The sequence below is a fragment of the Gekko japonicus genome, unplaced genomic scaffold (assembly GCF_001447785.1).
Source record: "Gekko japonicus isolate JY-2015 unplaced genomic scaffold, Gekko_japonicus_V1.1 scaffold606, whole genome shotgun sequence".
In the NCBI taxonomy this organism is placed as follows: domain Eukaryota; kingdom Metazoa; phylum Chordata; class Lepidosauria; order Squamata; family Gekkonidae; genus Gekko; species Gekko japonicus.
Window position 1 is genome coordinate 758,009 of NW_015172024.1, and position 20,245 is coordinate 778,253.

The 20,245-nt window shown below is 40.4% G+C and overlaps 2 protein-coding genes across 2 annotated transcripts in view; one reads left to right on the forward strand and one right to left on the reverse strand.

Annotated features, from left to right (window-relative positions):
* ARL13B (ADP ribosylation factor like GTPase 13B) overlaps positions 1–20,245 on the reverse strand; it is a 55,564-nt gene that overhangs the window by 24,429 nt on the left and 10,890 nt on the right. The window lies entirely within an intron of this gene.
* Positions 435–10,213, forward strand: STX19 (syntaxin 19). Its single transcript, XM_015420526.1, has 2 exons — positions 435–610; positions 7,165–10,213. Exon 2 carries the CDS (start codon positions 7,219–7,221, stop codon positions 8,098–8,100), a length of 882 nt encoding a protein of 293 aa, XP_015276012.1. The 5' UTR covers positions 435–610; positions 7,165–7,218; the 3' UTR covers positions 8,101–10,213.

Sequence of the window (20,245 nt, forward strand, 5' to 3'; positions counted from 1 at the left end):
AATTTGGAATCTAAATTTTATTTCATAGTCATTTTCTCTTCCACTGAACAATCCTGAAGAAGAGGCAGGTACAAGTAGCCACTGCTACTTCCCTATGTATGCAGAGAAGTACTTTGCTTGTACAATCATTTGCAAGTATCTCCTTTCTTCCTCATTACCTGTGATTTCTTCTAATACACCACAACATATCTTTGTTTCAAACATCTAATGTTCAAGGATTTTTTTTAAAAAAAGAACAGAGTTCTGTACAACAACATGTATTTGCATTTCAAGTCAACCAGCAGAAATACTTCCTGGTGTTGGCTAATTAGAATAGAATGGCCCGCCTCAAATCAAGGTGGGGTCTCCAACAGGCAGAACCAGATTCCCCAAGCATAAAGTAACCAATTCACTGTACCTTGCAACCAGTCTTACTCTCACACAGTACAGCCTTCCAAGATGCACTTTCCAGGTGATTGAGGTCTACAAGGATTAAGCAAGCAGAAACTCTTTAATGGAAATCATACTCCTGCCCTATTATTTGTGCTCTCAAGGATATGGCAAATGACTTTACAGCACCAGATCTTAAGACAGAAGTACAAGAGGCTTCCATCAACTCAGGATTTTAAAGGTAAGTAGTTTGCTTTTATTGTTCCTCAAAGAATACGAAACAGTACACTGTATAATTTAAAAGCCTCAAGTGTCAAAGTATCTTTAAAACAGTGGGTGCTTGCCCTACATAAAATCTGAAAGTGTTTCCGATAGTTATGTTTTCAGAGATTTACTGCCTGGGAACAGGAATACTAATGTGCTAAACACGTTTCATGCACCAAAGTTGTTTCTTTTGGAAGTGTGCCAGGAGTAGCTTAAAGACAAGAACTCACTTTTAATTTTCCAAGTCAACAGGAACCTTTCTTTGCACAAAATTCTCATCTTAATACCAACTGAGGCAGTCTTAAATAATAAAAATGCTTGAAGCGATATTCCAGGATAGCGATTTACTTGGCTTGTAAAGTTAACAGTGCCAAGTTAAGCACTGTATGAGCAAGGGACTCTTGTTTTATTTTTGTTGTTGTATTCTTTTGTCATTTGTTTGAGAATTCCCCATTTAGAGTTTAAAATAATGTTGAAATAGGGAAAAAAACGGAGAACAGAAGTAGGATATACAGTGCATCAGGGAATTTTATTATAGTTAAAGAGCTTTAGAACTTTATTGCAGACGTCATGAGACAGGGAGTGTCTGTGTACAGTTAAAATGACATGACAAGCTCGCATTTATGAAAAAATATTATTGCTGCATATGGAAACTTGTTCAGTCAAAGGTCATGTTTACTTAAATACAAAAGAATCCAAAAGACTTTTAAATACAAGTCTAAACTAGGACATGCCTGCTTTTCAAATTTGGGCTATTATTGCTACCACAAATTCCTAAATCCTTCACAGTTTCTCATAATCTTATTCATACTATGACAACTGTTGTAGTATATAAATAAAATGGGGGTAATCCTGATGGTCATAATAATTTTTTTTAAAACCTAACCTAATTTATCCCCATTAATACCTTCTAATTTCATTCTGTGAAATTACCACTACCAGTATCAAAAGTTATAAAGTATTTATTAAAAAGAAAACGTTCACAAGCATACTTTTAGCACAGCACAAAAAGAAATGGGATCCAAAAGAAATGGGTAAAGTGCAAATCCTCTGTCCCTCTCTCTATACGAGCCCTATCAGATGTTAAAATGGGACAGGCTCCTTAAGCTATGTTACAAATCTCTACAGAGCTACCTTGAAGCTTTCTGTAGCTCTTCAGGTGAGCACAAAGTCAGTTAAGAGTTCTGTATGCTCTCATGGATCCAGCACCAAAGGAAAAGAGACTTCCTCCTTGCTGCATGGAGTTTTCCCCCACCCACTGTTTGCTGGGTGGGAGAGCCAGTTTGGTGTAGTGGTTAAGTGTATGGACACTAATCTGGGAGAACCAGGTTTGATTCCCCACTCCTCCACTTGCAGCTGCTGGATGACCTTGGGCAAGCCATAGTTCTCTCAGGGCTGTTCTCTCAAGGACAGTTCTGAAAAGAGCTCTCTCAGCCCCACCTACCTCACAGGATGTCAGTTGTGGGGAGGGGAAGGGAAAGGATTTTGTAAGCTTTTAAAAAACTGCATTTACTTGAATATTGGACCCAGTACAGAAAGCAACGGTTGAGAAATGGATTCATCTTACCATCTTACCATCACTGAATGGTATAAACATATAAACAGTGACAAGAAAACCATGCACATGCACTTTTTTGTGATATGAAATGATAAACAAGCTTTGTACTTCCACTGAGAAATGCCAAGATATACTACAGCTATACCACTATCGAAAATACTAGGTGCTACAATTAAATTGCTGGGTGCTGTTTTCAAGGCCACTTAAGTGCTTGGCATTGGTTGACCCATGCAACAAGACAGCTTTTTTAAAAAAACTTAAGCTACAAGTAGCTATGACTAGCAAAATTAACACAGTATTTGCATGATTTTCACCTGGACTTTGAAATAACAGATTTAAATATATTTTTGTTTTATTTATTTTTTAGACTTATAACCCTTCCCTCCACTGGGTCACAGGGCTCTAGGCAGCTCACATAATTCAATAAAATAATCTATAAATAAAGATAAAACATACTTACAAAAACATTAATTTACAATCTATAGAATAGCACCCTAGCTCAAGCATCAGAATAAATCATGATCATTTGGCACTCAACAACCAACAACCCAGACTGCTGTCAGAGAACGGGGGGCACTTGTAATACGGGGTAGAAAACTGGCCTCAACAGAAAGCCTGGCAGAACAACTCTGTCCTACAGGCCCCTATGGGGTTTAGAAAGATCCCACAGGGACTGGATGTCCATCTGACAGAGAGTTTCACCAGGCAGGGGCCACTCTAGAAAAAGCTCTTGCCCTCGTTCAGGACAGTTGAGCCACCTGTGAGCCAGACACCAACAACAAATCACATGAAGAATTTAAAAAAACATTAGTTTTGTAATGTTTTAGTATCTATTTCATCCAGGACAATTAAAAAACAAACCCTGATCAAAGTAATTTCTACTGTGATCGATTCTCAAGCTATAAAGCTTTCAAACTTTCTAATTTTTCCAAGCCCCTTCTACATTAATCTCTCAAGGAATGCCCATGCCTGCCATGAACTGTCTGTTCATCAAAGAACTGGCACATGTTCATGATACATATTTGGTTCCATAGGACAGGGTTTTAAAACTATGAAATTAGAATCCACTGTGCAATTTTAATATTGCAAAGGTGGTAGAAGCAAAGGTTAAATTGGAAATGTAATGTTATATTAAAACATTCCAAGCAAAGGTTAAATTCTCTTGGATCTCTACAATTTGCACCCTGAAACTCTCAATAAAGCCCACAGATACCACCCTTTACTTATAAATATATAATATGTAAGTGGATTTTAAAATCTATTTATTTATTTATTTTCAGATTTATACCCCGCCCTCCCCACAAAGCGGGCTCAGAGCAGCTTCCATAGAAACATAAATACATTAAAATTACACAAATATTTAACCACACAGATAAAACCAATATAAATACAAAGTGCTGGCGGCAGTTAAAATTAACCTAGATGGTATCTTGTCAGAGTAAATTTCCACTGCCCAGATATTCCATGATGTTTCTGCTCATAATCAGCTGGATGTTGAAACCACAGACCAGAGCTCTGCAGTAGTGGCCTGCAGTAGCGGTGGCCCCTAATTAAATACGTGGCGGAAGAGCTCCGTCTTGCAGGCCCTGCGGAACTGCAAAAGGTCCCGCAGGGCCCTGATCTCCTACGGGAGCTCGTTCCACCAGGTAGGGGTCGCCACTGAAAAGGCTCCGGCCCTGGTAATAGCTAGCTTGGCCTCCCTCGGGCCAGGGAGGGTCAACCGATTTTGAGACCCAGACTGTAGAGACCCTCATATACTACTTTGGGCTGGATCCACTAGCATTTCTACTGGTGAAAGAGTAAGAAGGGGCCCCTTTTGACCAATGTTTCCTCTAATTTTTTCCCCCTACTGAACAAAGCAGTTCACATCCTGAGCACAATACAGCTGCTGTAATCTTAAAATGGTCAATGAGCAGTGCAAGGCCCTGTGCAGCTCCAGACTGCTGCTGAGTGGAGCTTCCTGTATAAATGAGTGACCACTCATATGCACAGTGTAGGGGAAACACTGCTTTTGACCACCAAAACATATATACCCGAGATCATGGGATCCACATAGACAGAAGCTACCTACACATGCTGCCGTGAGGAAGGAAAATTGGGCAAGCAAGTGGAAAAGCTGCTAAAATCCAACCAGTAATAAACCAGGCCTCAGTACCTTAGAAGAAATAGGGACACATTCATATACTTGTACTGTCCTCGTTCTTACACTGAGACTGCCTGCCTTTCCCCTACCTCCTCAAATGAGGCTTCTAGTGCTCACTGCAGAAGGCTCTTCTCTGTGCCCTGTACACTATGTTATTTCACTCTGGCAAAGTTTGTCATGCACTGATCTGAAGCAGGGCACGTTAGTATATGGACTGTAACAGCCTTCTATTTAAAAATGTAAGTATGTTTAATCTCACGTGCCAAACCAGATTCATCATGAAATGAATCTATGTCTAGTTAGAAATATTTACTTTCTACATAGACAGTTAATACTCTTGAATACATTTTTTAAAAAAGCAATCCAAAGTCTTGTCAAAAGGACTACTCCAGAAAGAACGCTGAAATATGTTAATCCCAGAACTAGTTCAAGGCATTCAGCTTTCGGGGGGGGGGGGAGTATTTTATGCTTGTTGCCTGAAACTTGTACATGAAACCTACTTTGCAATAGCAGCTAAAACTTGCAGAAAACAGCTATGTCCAATAGGCTTGGAGCGATTTATAAACTTTCTGTTCTCTACCTGATTACAGAACAGACAAATGATAATATTACCCAACTTACATTACAGGTTGCAGTTACACTGCTTACAAGTACACTTGAAGCCTAGAATATAGTGCTACCTCAATGGTACCATGGTGAATGTTCCCATCTGAAGTAGCAATCCTTACAAGTAAGACACTAACTCTCTAGTATCTAGTACACATCTAAAATCAGGGCAGTAAAAGCATTTTTATCAGCCTCTAGAATGAGATTAAAGAAACCATATTCAAAAATTTCTTCACCAAAGGCATCAGATCATCATGTCGTTTTCAGAACAACATACACATTTATGATGCTTTTTATTCAAGTCCATCACTATACATCGACAAATTCAGCTCTTGCTTCCCTATGAGCAATGCTGCATTGTGAACTCCTCCTCTGTCTGAATCACATTGCCTTTCTCTGGGAGTGTTACCTCAGTGATCTCCACCCAGTATCATTGAGGTCATACATCAATAATAATAAAATTGTACACAAGGGCTTTTCTAGGTGATTTTTTGGGGTGCTACTCCAATCCAGCATCCAACGGTATATTTTACCAGAAGTAGACTTTAACATGATTGATAAGGGGTAGCTTATACTTGTTTGCCAGTGTAAAGTGGCAGGGGCAATTTAAGGGGAAAGCTGCATTTCCAGGAAAAAGAATCTCAAACCTTAACAAACATAAGTCTTGTGCAACCTTAAACAGTATTCCCCACCACCACCACCACCACCACCACGGACTGGTGCCCTCTTTTTTGTTCACAAAAACTTCTACTAGAACTTTCCATAGCACAAGACTCCTGTCTGTTTTTGTTGCAGCTGACTTAACACAGGAACCCATTTGAAATTAATCATAACCCTTAGGAACACAACTTTAACTTTCGGGGGGAAAGTAAAAGGCTAATAAAATTATGAGAATTATTGCAGCAGTTGGGAGGGAGAATCAGAGACCTTATTTCTTTTCCAGTTATTATACAGGTTCCTAGTGCAATGATTACATGCAATACTAGTAACTAAAAAGGTTTCAACTACAAAATTGCTGATTTCCCCAATACTGGAATTTATTGTAATCCAAGATAATCTTTCTGACACTGGCTGAAAACACTGCTGATTTCTACTTTAATTACAGATCTGTTAGACATACTGAATTCCTGATGTTAATAAATGTGTTAGACGGTGCCACAAGAGATTTTTTTTTCATTTTTCATGTGTGCATGCGTCTGTATGAGTGTGTGTGCACCTGGAAGTCATGACAACCTCTGGTGACTGACCCCTACTAGGGGCCTGCAGGATATTCAGAGAGGTGGCTGAATAAAGTCTGCCCCCATCTCCAGAGTGCTGGTATTCCAAGGAGGTCTCCCATCTAAGTACTATCTTCCGAGACCTGACAAGATCGGCCACAAGAGATTTTTCATATCACTGCCATCATGAATCAGTACTACTGATTATTTTCATGTGCTCCAACCTGAATTTCCTCAGAATACTTACTGGAGGGAAGCGGTTTCATAACATTACTAAAGACTTATCTTTAACTACATTTTCTGTTATGAGAGTCTACAATTTTGCAATGCCAAAAACTTATCAGAATATTGATTCACATCACATTTTTTCTTGTGAAGTGCAATTTTCCAACCATTGGCATTGAAATATGATGGCCGAATAACACTTATGAAATGCTAAGTACATTGGAATTATGTATCTATTCAACATTACTATTGTTAATAGTTCTATTATGAAGAACTGTGGAAAATCATGCCACAGTATAATGAATTTTTCAAGGAAGAACTAAAAAGGGTTGGTAAATTCTGCATAAGTTTCATCACTTGCATAATATATAGGGATTTTAAATACAGATCCTGAGTTCCTCAACTATAATTTTCAAGTGTTAAGCATCGTTATATCTATATGAGAGCTTTGTTAATTCCAAAAAAGAAGGAATTTCAAACAGAGACAGAAGAGGCAGAGGGAGCATACAAGACTGCAAAATGATCTATGTATCAGACTATGACGTCTCTTATGAGATCACTATTTCTGTGGGTCAGTATGTGTTTTTCCCTGCAACTGGTAGACCAATGATTTTACATAGTGAGTCTAAGAAACAAAATTGCTGCCATGTGCAGTGCATTTACTTAGCTTAGGGCTGCTGCATTCTTCTGACTTCCTCTCTATAGACATACAAGTTTCCCATCATCTATGTAACATGTCTATGAGTACATAACTGATAGTTAAAGTGGTTTTTAATCCCCAGGGTCACATCACTACCTGGATATATGACAGAAGTACCTAGTAGATTCTTCAGAAGATGAAAGACCGCCTTCAAGAACTTAAACTGCGAGCAAAGGAACTGCAATTATTGGAAGAAAACAGCCACGTTCCTAGGGTTGTGTCAGAGGAACAAGCAGAGTTTGAACAAGCAGCTGTTATTTTTGAAAGGGAGCCTGTAACAGAAAGGTATCTAAATGAAATCCAGAAACTTCACAATGATATCAACAATTTGGCAGACAATGTTCAACAGTTTAGTCAGCAACAGAAGAGCCTGGTAGCTTCCATGCGAAGATTCAGCATTCTTAAAAAGGAATGCAATGTTACAAAAGAGATAAAAATTCAAGCAGAGCACATTAGCAAATGCTTGGATGACTTGTCAAAAACTGTGAAAAAGGTAGAAAAAGTACACAGTTCATCATCTGCTGTTATAAGGGTCCTTAGCTCTCAGCGAGCTGTCCTATTCCGCCGTTTCCAAAATATCATGTTTTTGTACAATGATGCTATAACAGCCAAGCAAGAAAAATGCAAGACCTTTATCGTGCGTCAGCTTGAAGTGGCTGGAAAAGAGGTCTCCGAGGAAGAAGTTAACGATATGATTTGCCAAGGAAAATGGGAAATTTTCAATGAAAACCTGCTTACCGAGGTTAAGATCACTAAAACTCAGTTATCTGAGATTGAACAAAGACACAAAGAACTGATCAATCTTGAGAACCAGGTGAAAGATTTAAAGGACTTATTTATCCAAATCTCACTTTTGGTAGAAGAACAAGGCGAAATTATCAACAGCATTGAAATGGAAGTAGTTAATACACAAGACTATGTTCAGACAACAAGAGAGAAGTTCAGACTAGCAGCCAAGTATCGAAAGAAAAATCCTTGTAGAGCAATATGCTGTTGGTGCTTCCCCTGCTGTACATAAAGGTCTTTCAAGACAATTCATCTTACTCCAGCACCAGCAGCTCCCATATGCATGTAAAAAACATGTGAGGGAGAGAGTAACCATGCTGCCCTATCAGGCACAGAACTATTCCACACATACACAGTTTTTCTTCTTCCCTTCTCCCCTGAAATTGTGTGCATTGTAAAGCTGGATAGGTGAGAAAGCACAAATCAAAGAAACCAAAGAAAAGGGGAAATGGGTTCTATGAAGAGATACCTCTGGGTATTTGCTACTTGCAACCATTTTAAAAAGCTAGCCAAGAACTCCTTTTAGGCAGTAATGAAGAGTGGGAATGGCCTATATTTTAAGTATTTCTTAAAATGTGAACAAGATAGTGCTGGGATTAAGAAGAAGTCACAGGTCACTAATGATGTTACAGCACTACTTAACTGGTACCTATGATAACGTTCCATGCAGCACTCACCATCCGAATGGAGTCACTTTCAGGGAATTTTTATTCAGCAGCTTAGAGGGCAAGAAAATTGCAGAACCACCATATGCTATTTTAACGAGCTTAGCTATACTAGTAACCACTGCCTATTCCGTGCTGTGAAAACAGGCTGTCTGAAAAAACGGTGTTTGGAACAATTTATGACTATGGTCATGGGCTGACCATTTCAGAAACGGCAACCTGTTTGAGAATAGAAGCCACGTGGAAATATATTATAAGCTGCAAAAGAGAATGTTGCAAACGTAACATACAGTGAAAGCACAGAGCTGTTGTTCTATGTAGTGCACCTTTTCTTCCATGCCATCTGTACAAATTTTAAAAATCACACCTTTAAAAGGAGATAAGCTATATCAGAGATCTCAGTTAAGATAATCAGCTATAACAGAGGTCTCAGTCAATGCACATTGCACAGACCACACTGGTAGTTTGCTCACCAATGTAAATGCTGTTACAAAAATAACCCAGAGTAAATGCATCATGTATTTTACCCAAATTTGCATGTGTCAGTCCAAAAGGGTAGAACTCCAGAAGCACAGCTGTTTTTGTTAAACAAAAAGAGGTAACACAGGAAGTAAATTCGTTCTTAGGGAAGAGAGTTTAGAAGCAAGGTACAATAAACATAAATTAAGGCTATTTCGCATATTGCATAATGACAAATATACTATCCATGACGTGTATATATGGAGGCCACTGTGACCAATTCCAGTTCCCTGGCTAAGGCCTCGTATAATGTAAAAACAAAACAGTGTACATAGACTGGGAGACTTTAGGTATGCCCCAAAACTTTGACCTATCCAGTGGAATGCTTGACTTTCCCCCCCTTCAACACCCCCCCCCCCAGCCCTTGAAAGAATGCTCAAGTATACTTTTTTGAGCTTGTAGGCACCTTTGGAATTCTGACATGGGCTGGTGGGCACAAACACTAAATGGCTGCTGCAGGAGGCAAAACTAACTACAAAATGGCAGGGAGTGAGGTTACAACTCTTCAGGATACCTTTTAATCAGCACCCCCAGTCAGATCTCCAGTGCCTAATCAGAAGCTCTGTTGGAGCAAAACCCCACCTGGTCCCACCCACTTTCTAGAAACACTTGGTAGGTGGCAGGAAAGGTGTCAGCGGGCACGTTAGGGACCCCTGCCTTTAACTTAAAGAATGCAGTTTTATGGAAGACAGGATAGGAGGGCTGCAATATAAGAAACACACGCTAAACATTCCCCTTCATGCAAAGAACTAAGTGTAAGATTATTTGAATCCCAGCCTCAACATTTCTGTGTGTGCATGAAAGTTAGCTATGAAACAGGAAATAGCATAAAAATATCTTTAAACAAAAGTCACTGCAAGACTGTTATCATCAGCTTGTAAATACATTTTGCCACTAAATAAGGCAGAACACAGACCTCTTCCTAGAAATTAAAAGTAAACAGCAAAATTCAAAGATCTCGCATTGTTATTTTGTTACCCTCTGTGACAGGCTGCTTTGTACGAAGGTGGCTTTCCTTGCAACCCAAAAAAGTCAAAGTAATCATAATTATTTGGAGGCAAACAGTTGTTTCGCCTGTGAGAATTTTTATGGTGTCAGCAACTTTAGCACTCTATAGCTGTCATATTACCATATTTCACAAATGCAAATTTAATTTCTTTAAAAGGCTATCTATTTGGACTCAGAAGAATTCAAGACTAAAGAAACTATTTCCATATACTCTGTTTGTTATGTAAAGTGCAAATCTATTACTAGCATGAGACAAGTGTGAATGCATGCGTGGGAAAGATTAAATTAAACAATGCTGGCAATTTACATATCAGAAAACTTTGAAGAAATAATGTTTTGTTGTAATAACAAAGGAAGAAAACTTTTAAGTGCAGCAGAAATTTTAAACTGAGCAGGCCCGAAACTGAGACAGAAGTTTTGGTTGAACTCTAGGTGGAGTGACCATGGACATTTTAAGGGCAAGAGTGGAACTGTTTTGTATTTGGCATATGCTGATTTTATGGAAGTTTTACTGGGTGCAACACTTTACACATTTTACTGAAAAATAGACTGACAGTGAATGTTCAAGAATGTAGACTACATTCAGACAACATTTTGAACTCAAGATACAAAATTAAGAGTAGCGCATGTGTACTTAAATGGCAGTTTCCCCACAACTAATAAGGGAAGCAGCAACAGTAGGGAAAATGTTTCTGTGGGGAAAACAAGTCATTTAAAACCACAAACATTCATATTGGCTATAGTAAGAATGTGGTGGAAGGAGCTGCGGTGGCTCAAGTGGTTAAGACGCTGAACTGCAGGCTGTGGAAGGTCGGTAGTTCAGCAGTTCGAGACCCAGGTGCCACATGATGGAGTGAGCTCCCATCTCTAATTCCAGCTCCTGCCAACCTAGCAGTTCGAAAGCAAGAAATTGCAAGTAGATAAATAGGTCCCACTTCAGTGGGAAGGTAACAGCGTTCCATGCGCCTTGGTGTTTAGTCATGCCGGCCACATGACCACGGAAATGTCTTCGGACAGCGCTGGCTTTGAAACGGAGATGAGCACCGCAACCCTAGAGTCGGATTCGACTGGCTTTCGAGCAAGGGAACCTTTACCTAAGAATGTGGTGTAGTTTAAAAAAAGCAAAGCAGGAACTGACCATTCTCAGCTGTTCCCTCTCACCTGGGTGGTTATTAAAACCAGTCCTGGCCATTTTGCAAATGTAGCAGATAACAAGTAGGTTGCCAAGTAAGTCAGGTTTTTCAAACCAAGCATGTCCAGATAAAATCTCAAGTTACTTTTTTTCCTCCAAAGGGCTTCTTTAATATCAAATAACGGTGGTGACAACTGCGGTAGATACCTCTGGGGCTGCAGCTCCCTTCCTCTTGAGCATCCCCACCTCCTTCTTTCCCCTGCCAAGCCTTCTCCCCATAGCCTCTGTTCCCTGTGCCATCACTCCCTCTCCCACCACCACTTCCTTCTGCTCCTCCTCTTCCTTCTAGGCCTCCCCCTCCCCCCTAGCTGGTTTTTAAATCCCTCAGCTGGCCATCCTGGCCTCACCCTCCTGCCAGCACACCACTCCCAGCCCAGTCGCATTTACTCTCAACCAGGCTGCAAGAGGCCCCTGTCCACCACACAGGGCTCACAGGGCCAGGTTGCTGATCACAGTTCAGACAGAGGACAAAACCATCTTTTATTGCTTTAGATTGTGAAACCATTATTCAGCTAAGAGACATTCAAATCCCGAAGTAGTTCATTGTCTCACTTGTGTTCATTCCTCTTAACCACCCACTTTCATTAGAAGTCACTGAGCCAGAAAACAAACCTGCAGGGAATATACAAAAGCAAGAACCCAGACAAGGCTATTTTGAGCACTAAACCATTTCTGAGCATACAGCACAGGCATGTACTGGTTCATAGCACTATGAGAGGTAGCAGTGCTGCTAATAAGCAGCTGACCAAAGTACCCCACAAGACTCATTACAACCTAAAAGTACCCAATTCTTACATCAAACAAATAATGCATGAGAGAGAGAAATGGTTAAGATTAAGTAACTAAAAAGGATCATTCTAGGATCTTTTAGATATGCTCACACAAAGAGGTAGTATCAGGTGGGTAGCTAGGTTAGTTTGTAATAGAACAAAATAAAGACAAATAAAAATTTCCAGGGTGTAAGCTTTCTGGAGTTAAAAATTCAACTCACAAAAGTTTATACCTTGAAAAATTTTGTTGGTCTTTAAGGTGCTACTGGACTTGAATTCTGTCACAGAGAGTGAGAAACAGTAAAGCAGAGTCACATTGCTGAAGTAACAACAGCCATTCCTTAGAGGTCAGGTCCTCCTGTTCTGAGAATGTCTTCAAAACTAAAATTAAAAGAAAGTTCAATGGCCAGAAGTAAAGGTCTGTCTGATCCAATATACACACAGCTCCACCCCCCACTATCTAATCAGAATGTGTACACAACTGTCTCAGTAGAAGAGAGTAAGAGTCCAGTAGCACCTTAAAGACTAACAAAATTTGTGGTAGGGTATGAACTTCCGTGAGTCACTGTTCACTTCTTCAGAATGGGAGTCCATCTGTCCTATATGTGGGAAAGTGGAGTGATTTTGGGTGCCAAATGACATTGAAAGGCAAATGACAATAGAAGGTGTGATTGAATTAGGTGTGATGCTCTGTCATCTTGGTGCTTGGGGGCGTCAACAGTGGGATGGCTTCTAATGTCCTGGCCCCACTGGTGGACCTCCTGATGGCACTGGTATTTCTGGCCACTGTGTGATACAGAGTGTTGGACTGGATGGGCCTTTGGCCTGATCCAACATTGGCATCTCTTATGTTCTTATGTGATATGCAGAGAGGAAGTAGGCTGGAGAAATCAGCATTAGTAATGAGATAGGAAACCTAGGTCTTGATTCAATCCAGGTGGATGCATTGTCTTGAGTTTTGTTATCAGTTGCAATTCAACAGTCTCTCTAATCTCCTTTTGAAATTCCTTTGTAAAATAACTACTACTTTTAGGTCAGCAACTGAATGTCCTGGAAGGTTAAAATGTCAGTAAGACACAGGGAGGGGAAAACAAACCTGACCCAAAAACTGGAATCAAGAACCAAAAGGGTAAGAAGAAAGTCTAATGAAGGACCAATATTAAAAACCTAGTTAAAACTTATAATATACCAAAATACAAGTATTCATTAGAAAGACAGTTAAAAACATACATAAGGGCCCAATGAAAGCCTCGTAAAAAGTACAGCCTAAACACAAGGGCCAATAGACATGACCTGATGCGTTTCTGCCCTATTGGGGACTCTTTCAGAGGTCAAACAATATTGAGGTACACATAACTTAAATATATATTGCAATAAGATAACCAATAAGTGAATATTGGACCAGGAAGAGGAAGGTTAAGCAGCAAGATCTAAAGACAAATGACAAAAGGTGAAAGTAATGTGTCTGGTGTCAAATGCACAGTTGCTGAATTAGAACATCTTCCAATGTCCCCTCCACTGGTTTTTGAATGTTGTGGTTTCTGATGTCAATTAATTCTTTGTTGAAGGGACTAGGACATATGTCCATTAATTGAACATATTTCCATTAATTATTTGTTGAAGGCACTGACCTGTTTGTCCAGTGCAGAGAGTGAAAAACACAACATTCAAAAACCAGTGGGGGGACATTTTAATCTTCCAGGACATTCAGTTGCTGACCTAAAAGTAGCAGTTATCTTACAAAGGAATTTCAAAGGGAGATTAGAGCGACTGCTGAATGGGAACTGATAAGAAAGCTCAAAACAAGGCATCCACCTGGACTGAGTCAAGACCTAGGTTTCCTGATTTCTCCATGCCTACTATTCAAAGAACATGAAATTGAGCAAACTCTGGAGGACGGCGGAAGACAGGAGGGCCTGGCGTGATGTGTTCCATGGGGTCACGAAAGTCAGACTCAACTGTGTGACTGAACAACAACAAACACTACCTCTCTGCATATCACACCTAATCCAATCACGCCTTCTACGGTCATCTGCCTACTAATGTCATTTGGCATCTGAAATCACTCCACTTTCCAATATATAGGACAGATGGACTCACATTCTAGCTGTATGTGAGGAACTGAGCAGTGACTCACAAAAGCTCATACCCTATCAGATCTGACTAGAATCCGGGAGACCACACAGGAGGCCTCTCTGGACCTCCCCATCGCCGCACAGCAGCCACAATGAATGGGTGAAGGAGCAGAGTGGCCACAGCCAGGTGGAGAGCGCAGGGCAGGCTCTCAGACTGAAGCATTGAAAATTTGGGAGGGGGCATTACCCCATGTACCCCACACTAGCTACAGCCCTGGTGTCTCTTCTCCCCACCCCTGTGTATTCTTCACTGTTCTTCCCTCAGTCTTCTATATCTTGCCTTTCTCTCAAGCACAGCTGAAAGAAGAAGCTGAACTGGTCTAATTGAGTTCAGTAAAGTCTTAAAATGTGAACGAAGGAGTCACGTTGTGTCTGATTTCCTTGCTCGTAAGCCAGTTGAATCCGACTCTAGAGTTGTGGTGCTCATCTCCGTTTCTAAGCCGAAGAGCCAGCGCTGTCTGAAGACGTTTCCATGGTTGCCAAGGCACACGGAACACTGTTACCTTCCCACCGAAGTGTTACCTATTTATCTACTTGCAATTTCTTGCTTTCGAACTGCTAGGTTGGCAGGAGCTGGAACCAGAGATGGGAGCTCACTCACATCATGTGACACTCAGGTCTCGAACTGCTGAACTATCAACTTTCCAGCCTGTAGTTCAGCGTCTTAACCACTGAGCCACCGCAGCTCCTAGGCCTGAAGGGAACTACCTGTGTATTATTACCAAGAGATCCGTCCTCAGTAGTTAGGTCTATCTTTGAAATTTTGTTTGTTTGTATTTCACTCCAACAGCAGCTACCATAAGATCAACTTCTGAGAGATCAAACAAGCAATTTTTTTGCCAAGATTCCCATAAGTGGAGCTATTGGTGGAAGGCAGATGCAGCCCCTCCTACTCCTTCCTGAACAGGGCATAATTTGGCAGAACTGTAGAGGCTGGAAGAAGTGACTGTTAATTACCGTTTTGATGTGTGGCCTTTGGGGCATCCAGATCAGAACCAGCACAATTACACTGGAATAAAAACAAAGACTGGGCTTTTACAAAGTGCAGCCGCCCATTACCACGCCTCCTACCCAGGCTTACGCACACACTGCTTGCAGTGAAGCCTCACGGCAAAAAATTCAAGGTTACATTATCCACATAAGTGTTATTATATATGAATACTCTTGTTTATCCAGATGTTATCCATTAATATTTATTGCTGTTATGTTTTTATCCAGCCCTGCCACCAAAGGCAGAAAGGCCTGTATCCTACCACTCCACTAGGGAAAACTGGAAGTTTCCTCCAGCAAAAGAGCTACTTAAGATGGAGCAAGACTCCTTCTGCTGAATGAAGGCTTCAAAACGTTGATGAGCAGAGTGGTAGGGCACAATCCAGTGTGCAATGGTGCACTTTTGTCCCCACAGCACCCCAGTGAGGTAAGTTTAGGCTGAAGGATGGTGACTACTTCAAGAACATTCAATAAGGACGGAACTGAACTTGGAGCTTCCCAGTACTGTTTCAGCAATCTCTCCAGTATGGGACTCTGGCTCTGCTTCTCTGTTCAGTATTTGTGAAATTTCACCTCTACAGTCTATTTGTTTCTAATCTGGATGCCTTGAAGGCTACTCCCTTCATCCAGACGTCAGCAGATCCTGTACAAGGGGATAGGGAGATTGGGGCACAGGACCACTGCTAGCCTTATTTATAATACAAGCAGCGATGTTCTATCTGCCCAATACATTTTAATCCTGTCTTTCATCCAAGGAGGCATACACAATCCTTCTTCCTAATTTTATTCTCACAACCACCATGTATATGTTGATTAGAGAGATCTGAGAATGTGTGACCAGCCAAAGTCACCTAGTGAGCGTTTATAGCTGAGGGGGGATCTGAAGTTTGGGTTCCCTTGTCATAGTTCAAAGCTGTACTGCTTCCCCAAATGTTTCTTTTCTAAAGGTTTTCCCACCTGTGGCTTTTTTAAAACTGAAAAGTTTTTAACTGTGTTCTGAATGTCTCTCAATTATTTTTCTTCCTGGACATGCTGTGATTGTCTGACACCAAGGCTGAACCCAGGAAGCATGCAATCATATCAGCAGTTATGACATTCTCAACTATTCCATCATTACAAAAGAAGGAAGTGAAGGCAAAGAGTTTGCAGGAATCCATTTGCTGCTTTAACAAAAGAAATATGTCTCACACAGAACCACCAAGCAACACAAGAATGCTTTCTATCCTCCATACCTGCTTCTCCTATAGAATAAAACCACTTATGTTAGAACACCATCTTCAGATTGAAAAACGCTGGAACACTACATGGAACTGCTAGCACATTTGTTCCGTGTACTTTCACAAACCAGGCAAGGTGCCGCTGAACCAGCAAGTTAAAAAACCCTGGAAGTTCCATTCTACCAGACAGCACAGACTAGGGTTCCAAACTGCAGATGGTGGTTGGAGACCTTCTGGGATTACAACTGATCTCCAGTCAATAGAGATCAGTTCACCTGGAGAAAATGGCCACTTGGAAGGTGGACTCAATGGTATTAAACCCCCTCCCCTCCCCAAACCCTGCCCTCCTCAGGCTCCACCCCCAAAATCTCCAACCTGGCAACACTAGCACAGACTCATACCAAGCCATTAAAACAAACCCTGTGGCATAAAGAAAGCTATCATCACCAACAACTCTTCAGAGCTAACATGCATAGATAAATCCTTAGCAGTTGACAGAAAACTAAGTGGGTTCTGAAATCAGTTTAAATATTATTAGGATTACAATCGGCTTGAGCTTACTCACAAGTAATTGGAAGTATAAATATACAGAGTACCTCAATTATTTAAATATACAAAGAACTTTTGATTTGGAATCCCTTCATTAGCTATCTATGTAAGGTACTTTTTAAACATTACAGAATGGGGACAAGAAGGGTTTTTCTGTGGGTTCATCCAACAATGGTGCTGTAAAATTTAAAGGCCTGTCACTATATGGATGTCACCAGTTGTGTGGGATCTCACTGCTCTAAAGTCACAACTGGGTAAAAAATGGAACATTTCTGTACTATTATTTCTGCCCAGGTGATGGGAGGATAATAAACATTCTAGCAACACTACTACTGGATGAAACTACATAAAAGCAGTTCCCATACCACTTATATGTAAGGGAACCTCAGATCAGAAACAACTGGCTACTAAAAGGACTTGGACTACTGGGGCAGAAGACAGTTTAGCTGCTTGCTTATGGATGGCTGCCAACTAAGGATGCCAGCCTCCATGTGGGACCATGGGATCCCCTGGAATTTCTGCTCCAAACTACAGAGTTCAGTTCCCCTGGAGAAAATGGATGTTTTGGAGGGTGGACTCTATGGCATTGTACCCCACTGAGGTCCCTGTCCTCTCTAAGCTCCATCCCCAAATCTCCAGGAGTTTCCCAAACTGGATCTGACCACCCGATCACCCCATCCCCCACCAGTGGCCAGAAGGGACCTGATACCCCTACTGCCAACAGATGACTGTCTCAAAAACCTACATCAAGAACAAGTGGAAGGAGTGATCAGCACATTCTGATCAATTAAGCTTTTCAGGTAAATTCTCAGTATTAACTGTGTGGGAGCCACTAAGCTGACAAATACAGCACTGCAGTGGTACTAAGGAGCCATTAGTTAAACTTCCCAGTCAATCATAAATACCTAGTATCTTTTTCTTCCCTCTGCTCATTGTTCATATGTCAACTAGGAATAGGTTTAAACCTCTTCATTCAAAGCAGCTAGTTAGTATTCCAGAATGTTCCTCATATTCATATTTGTGTGCATTCCTGATTTTGCCAAGTGTGATACTGGGTATAGAATTTGCTTCTTTAAAAAATTAATTAAAGAAGTTTCTAGTCCTCATGAGTGTTTAAAGTTATGTTTTAAGGTGCATGAGAAGCCTGAGGAAAAGTCAGACAAGGGGACCTGCAAAATCAATTTAAGACTGACAAAGACTCAAAGGTACATTAGGACACGTTTCACAGCCTAAAATTTTAAGCAAGTTTATTTCCTTCTGGTGGGATGTGTTGCCAGCCCAGCTGTTCCTAACTGCATCACAGGGATGCAGACTAAAAGCTTCAGAGGAAAACTCTGTTTCTGAACTCAGAAAAGGCTCAGGCTAAGTTTATTTGAACAAATAGGGAGGAAAAGAATTTCCAGTTCATATGTAAACAGTGGACATTTTAGTTGGCAGGAATATGTAGTACAGCATTTGAACATTCATAAACAGATCTTGGAATAGCAAAATATTTCCTACCTGTAGCTAGCTGATAACCATGTTACAAAACTTCTCAAACCAAGCAGATCAGCACTAATATTTAGTTATACACAAGATCAAAACATATGCTAAGAAAATCACATACATTTCTGGCAATGGAAAATTGAAAAATTACAAATACATTACTTTGTGCTAAGGAGTCACCTCTCACATATGACTTCTTCACATGTAGTATTTTTAGTGTGTGTAAAGAGGAAACATTTGGCATTTTAAATACATATTTTAGGCTGTATACAGCACATTGTTCTCGTATTCAACCACTGATCTTCACAGCAAGTTCCATTTAGAGGGCCATGTTCATACACTGTGTGACTATAACAGATGTACTTGCATGTACGAGCTTATGGCTTTAAAAAGATTACTAGTTTTAGAGTACACAGCCAATACATACAACCATATAAGTAATTAGTGTATTCTGAGGCTCAACAGAGCTCATGCGAAATAAGAAAGAATGAGGATAGGGCTGTCCAATATTCTGTATAGAGCGTGTGCTCACTTCTTAGTTCTAAAACTGGTAATTATTTCCATAGATGCTAACAATCAAAGTAACCTTCCACAAGTTAGATCAAAATCATAATATGTGCTGTATTAGCATGTGAAACTAACGTTACAGGATGTTGCCACGCCAGGACAAACTAGAGGAACAAAGTCAATAAGACTTGAATTAAAAACTGTTTGCTCCCAGTTTACATTAACTAAAGCTATCAAAGGTATTTATACTTAAAAATACTTTGTTCCATTCCCTCATCAGATCTGGTTTCCTGTCATTCTTCTGCACAAGATGAAAAGAGACAAAACGGATCTTCATTAGTTTGGATAATTGTTGGTGTGTGTGTTTTTTAAAGAAACACTGATTTGTATACTGTCAATATTCAACACGTAAATATACAAACAGATTAGGTGCATGTGCTTTACAGGGTAGAGAAGGCTGATGTGTAACAATTCTAGTATTGACTCAGTTGAGGGTGGATTCTGAACCATTGCTGTGACGGTGACCTATGAGTCTGAGCCACCATGATGCCTCACAGGTTTCATGAAGCTGTGGTTCATGAAACGTGCTACAGTTCACACTTTCTAGAATAATACTAATTGATCTTGACATCCATCTCTGTTACGAAGATTCAAACTACATGCCACTATACTAAAACATTATCTCATAGAAGTCCTAGAACTGTAAGTCATAACTTCATTTCAATAAAACTTGAAAGCTAACATGGTGTGGTAGCTAAAGTGTCAGACTACGACATGGGAGCTATGCTCCCTCTAAGCTGTGGAGTCCTGTGTGGAAAAGTTCTACTTTGTGAGCTACTGGCATTAAAGTTGTGAGCAGGTGATTTGGCTATACTGCACAAATTAGTTTGCTCTGGAGCCATCTTTCCTGAGCTAAGACAAAAATGTGTGAGCCAGAGGCTAAAAAACTGTGAGCTAGCTCACACTAACTCAGCTTAGAGGGAACACTGCATGGGAAACCCAGTTTCGAATCCTCACTGTGCTATGGGAAGCTAGGTGACCTTAGTCACACACTCTCAGCCTAACCTATCTCACAGGACTTTGTGGGAGTAAGATGAAGAAGGGGAAAATGTTATGAGTTACCAGTGATGTGGTACAGAAAGTTTTCCAATATTATATTTTTCAGTGGAAACTTTTACACCCCACATACATAAATTAGGTTGTTCATCTATAATTGTCAGGGTTGTTGTGCGCAGTCATGTTAGATGAGCTAGACGTGGAATATGAAACGTGGACAAACTCATATTTGTTCAAGGTTCAGGCTTGTTCACGGTGTATTTGCCCCCTTTTGTGAATATTTA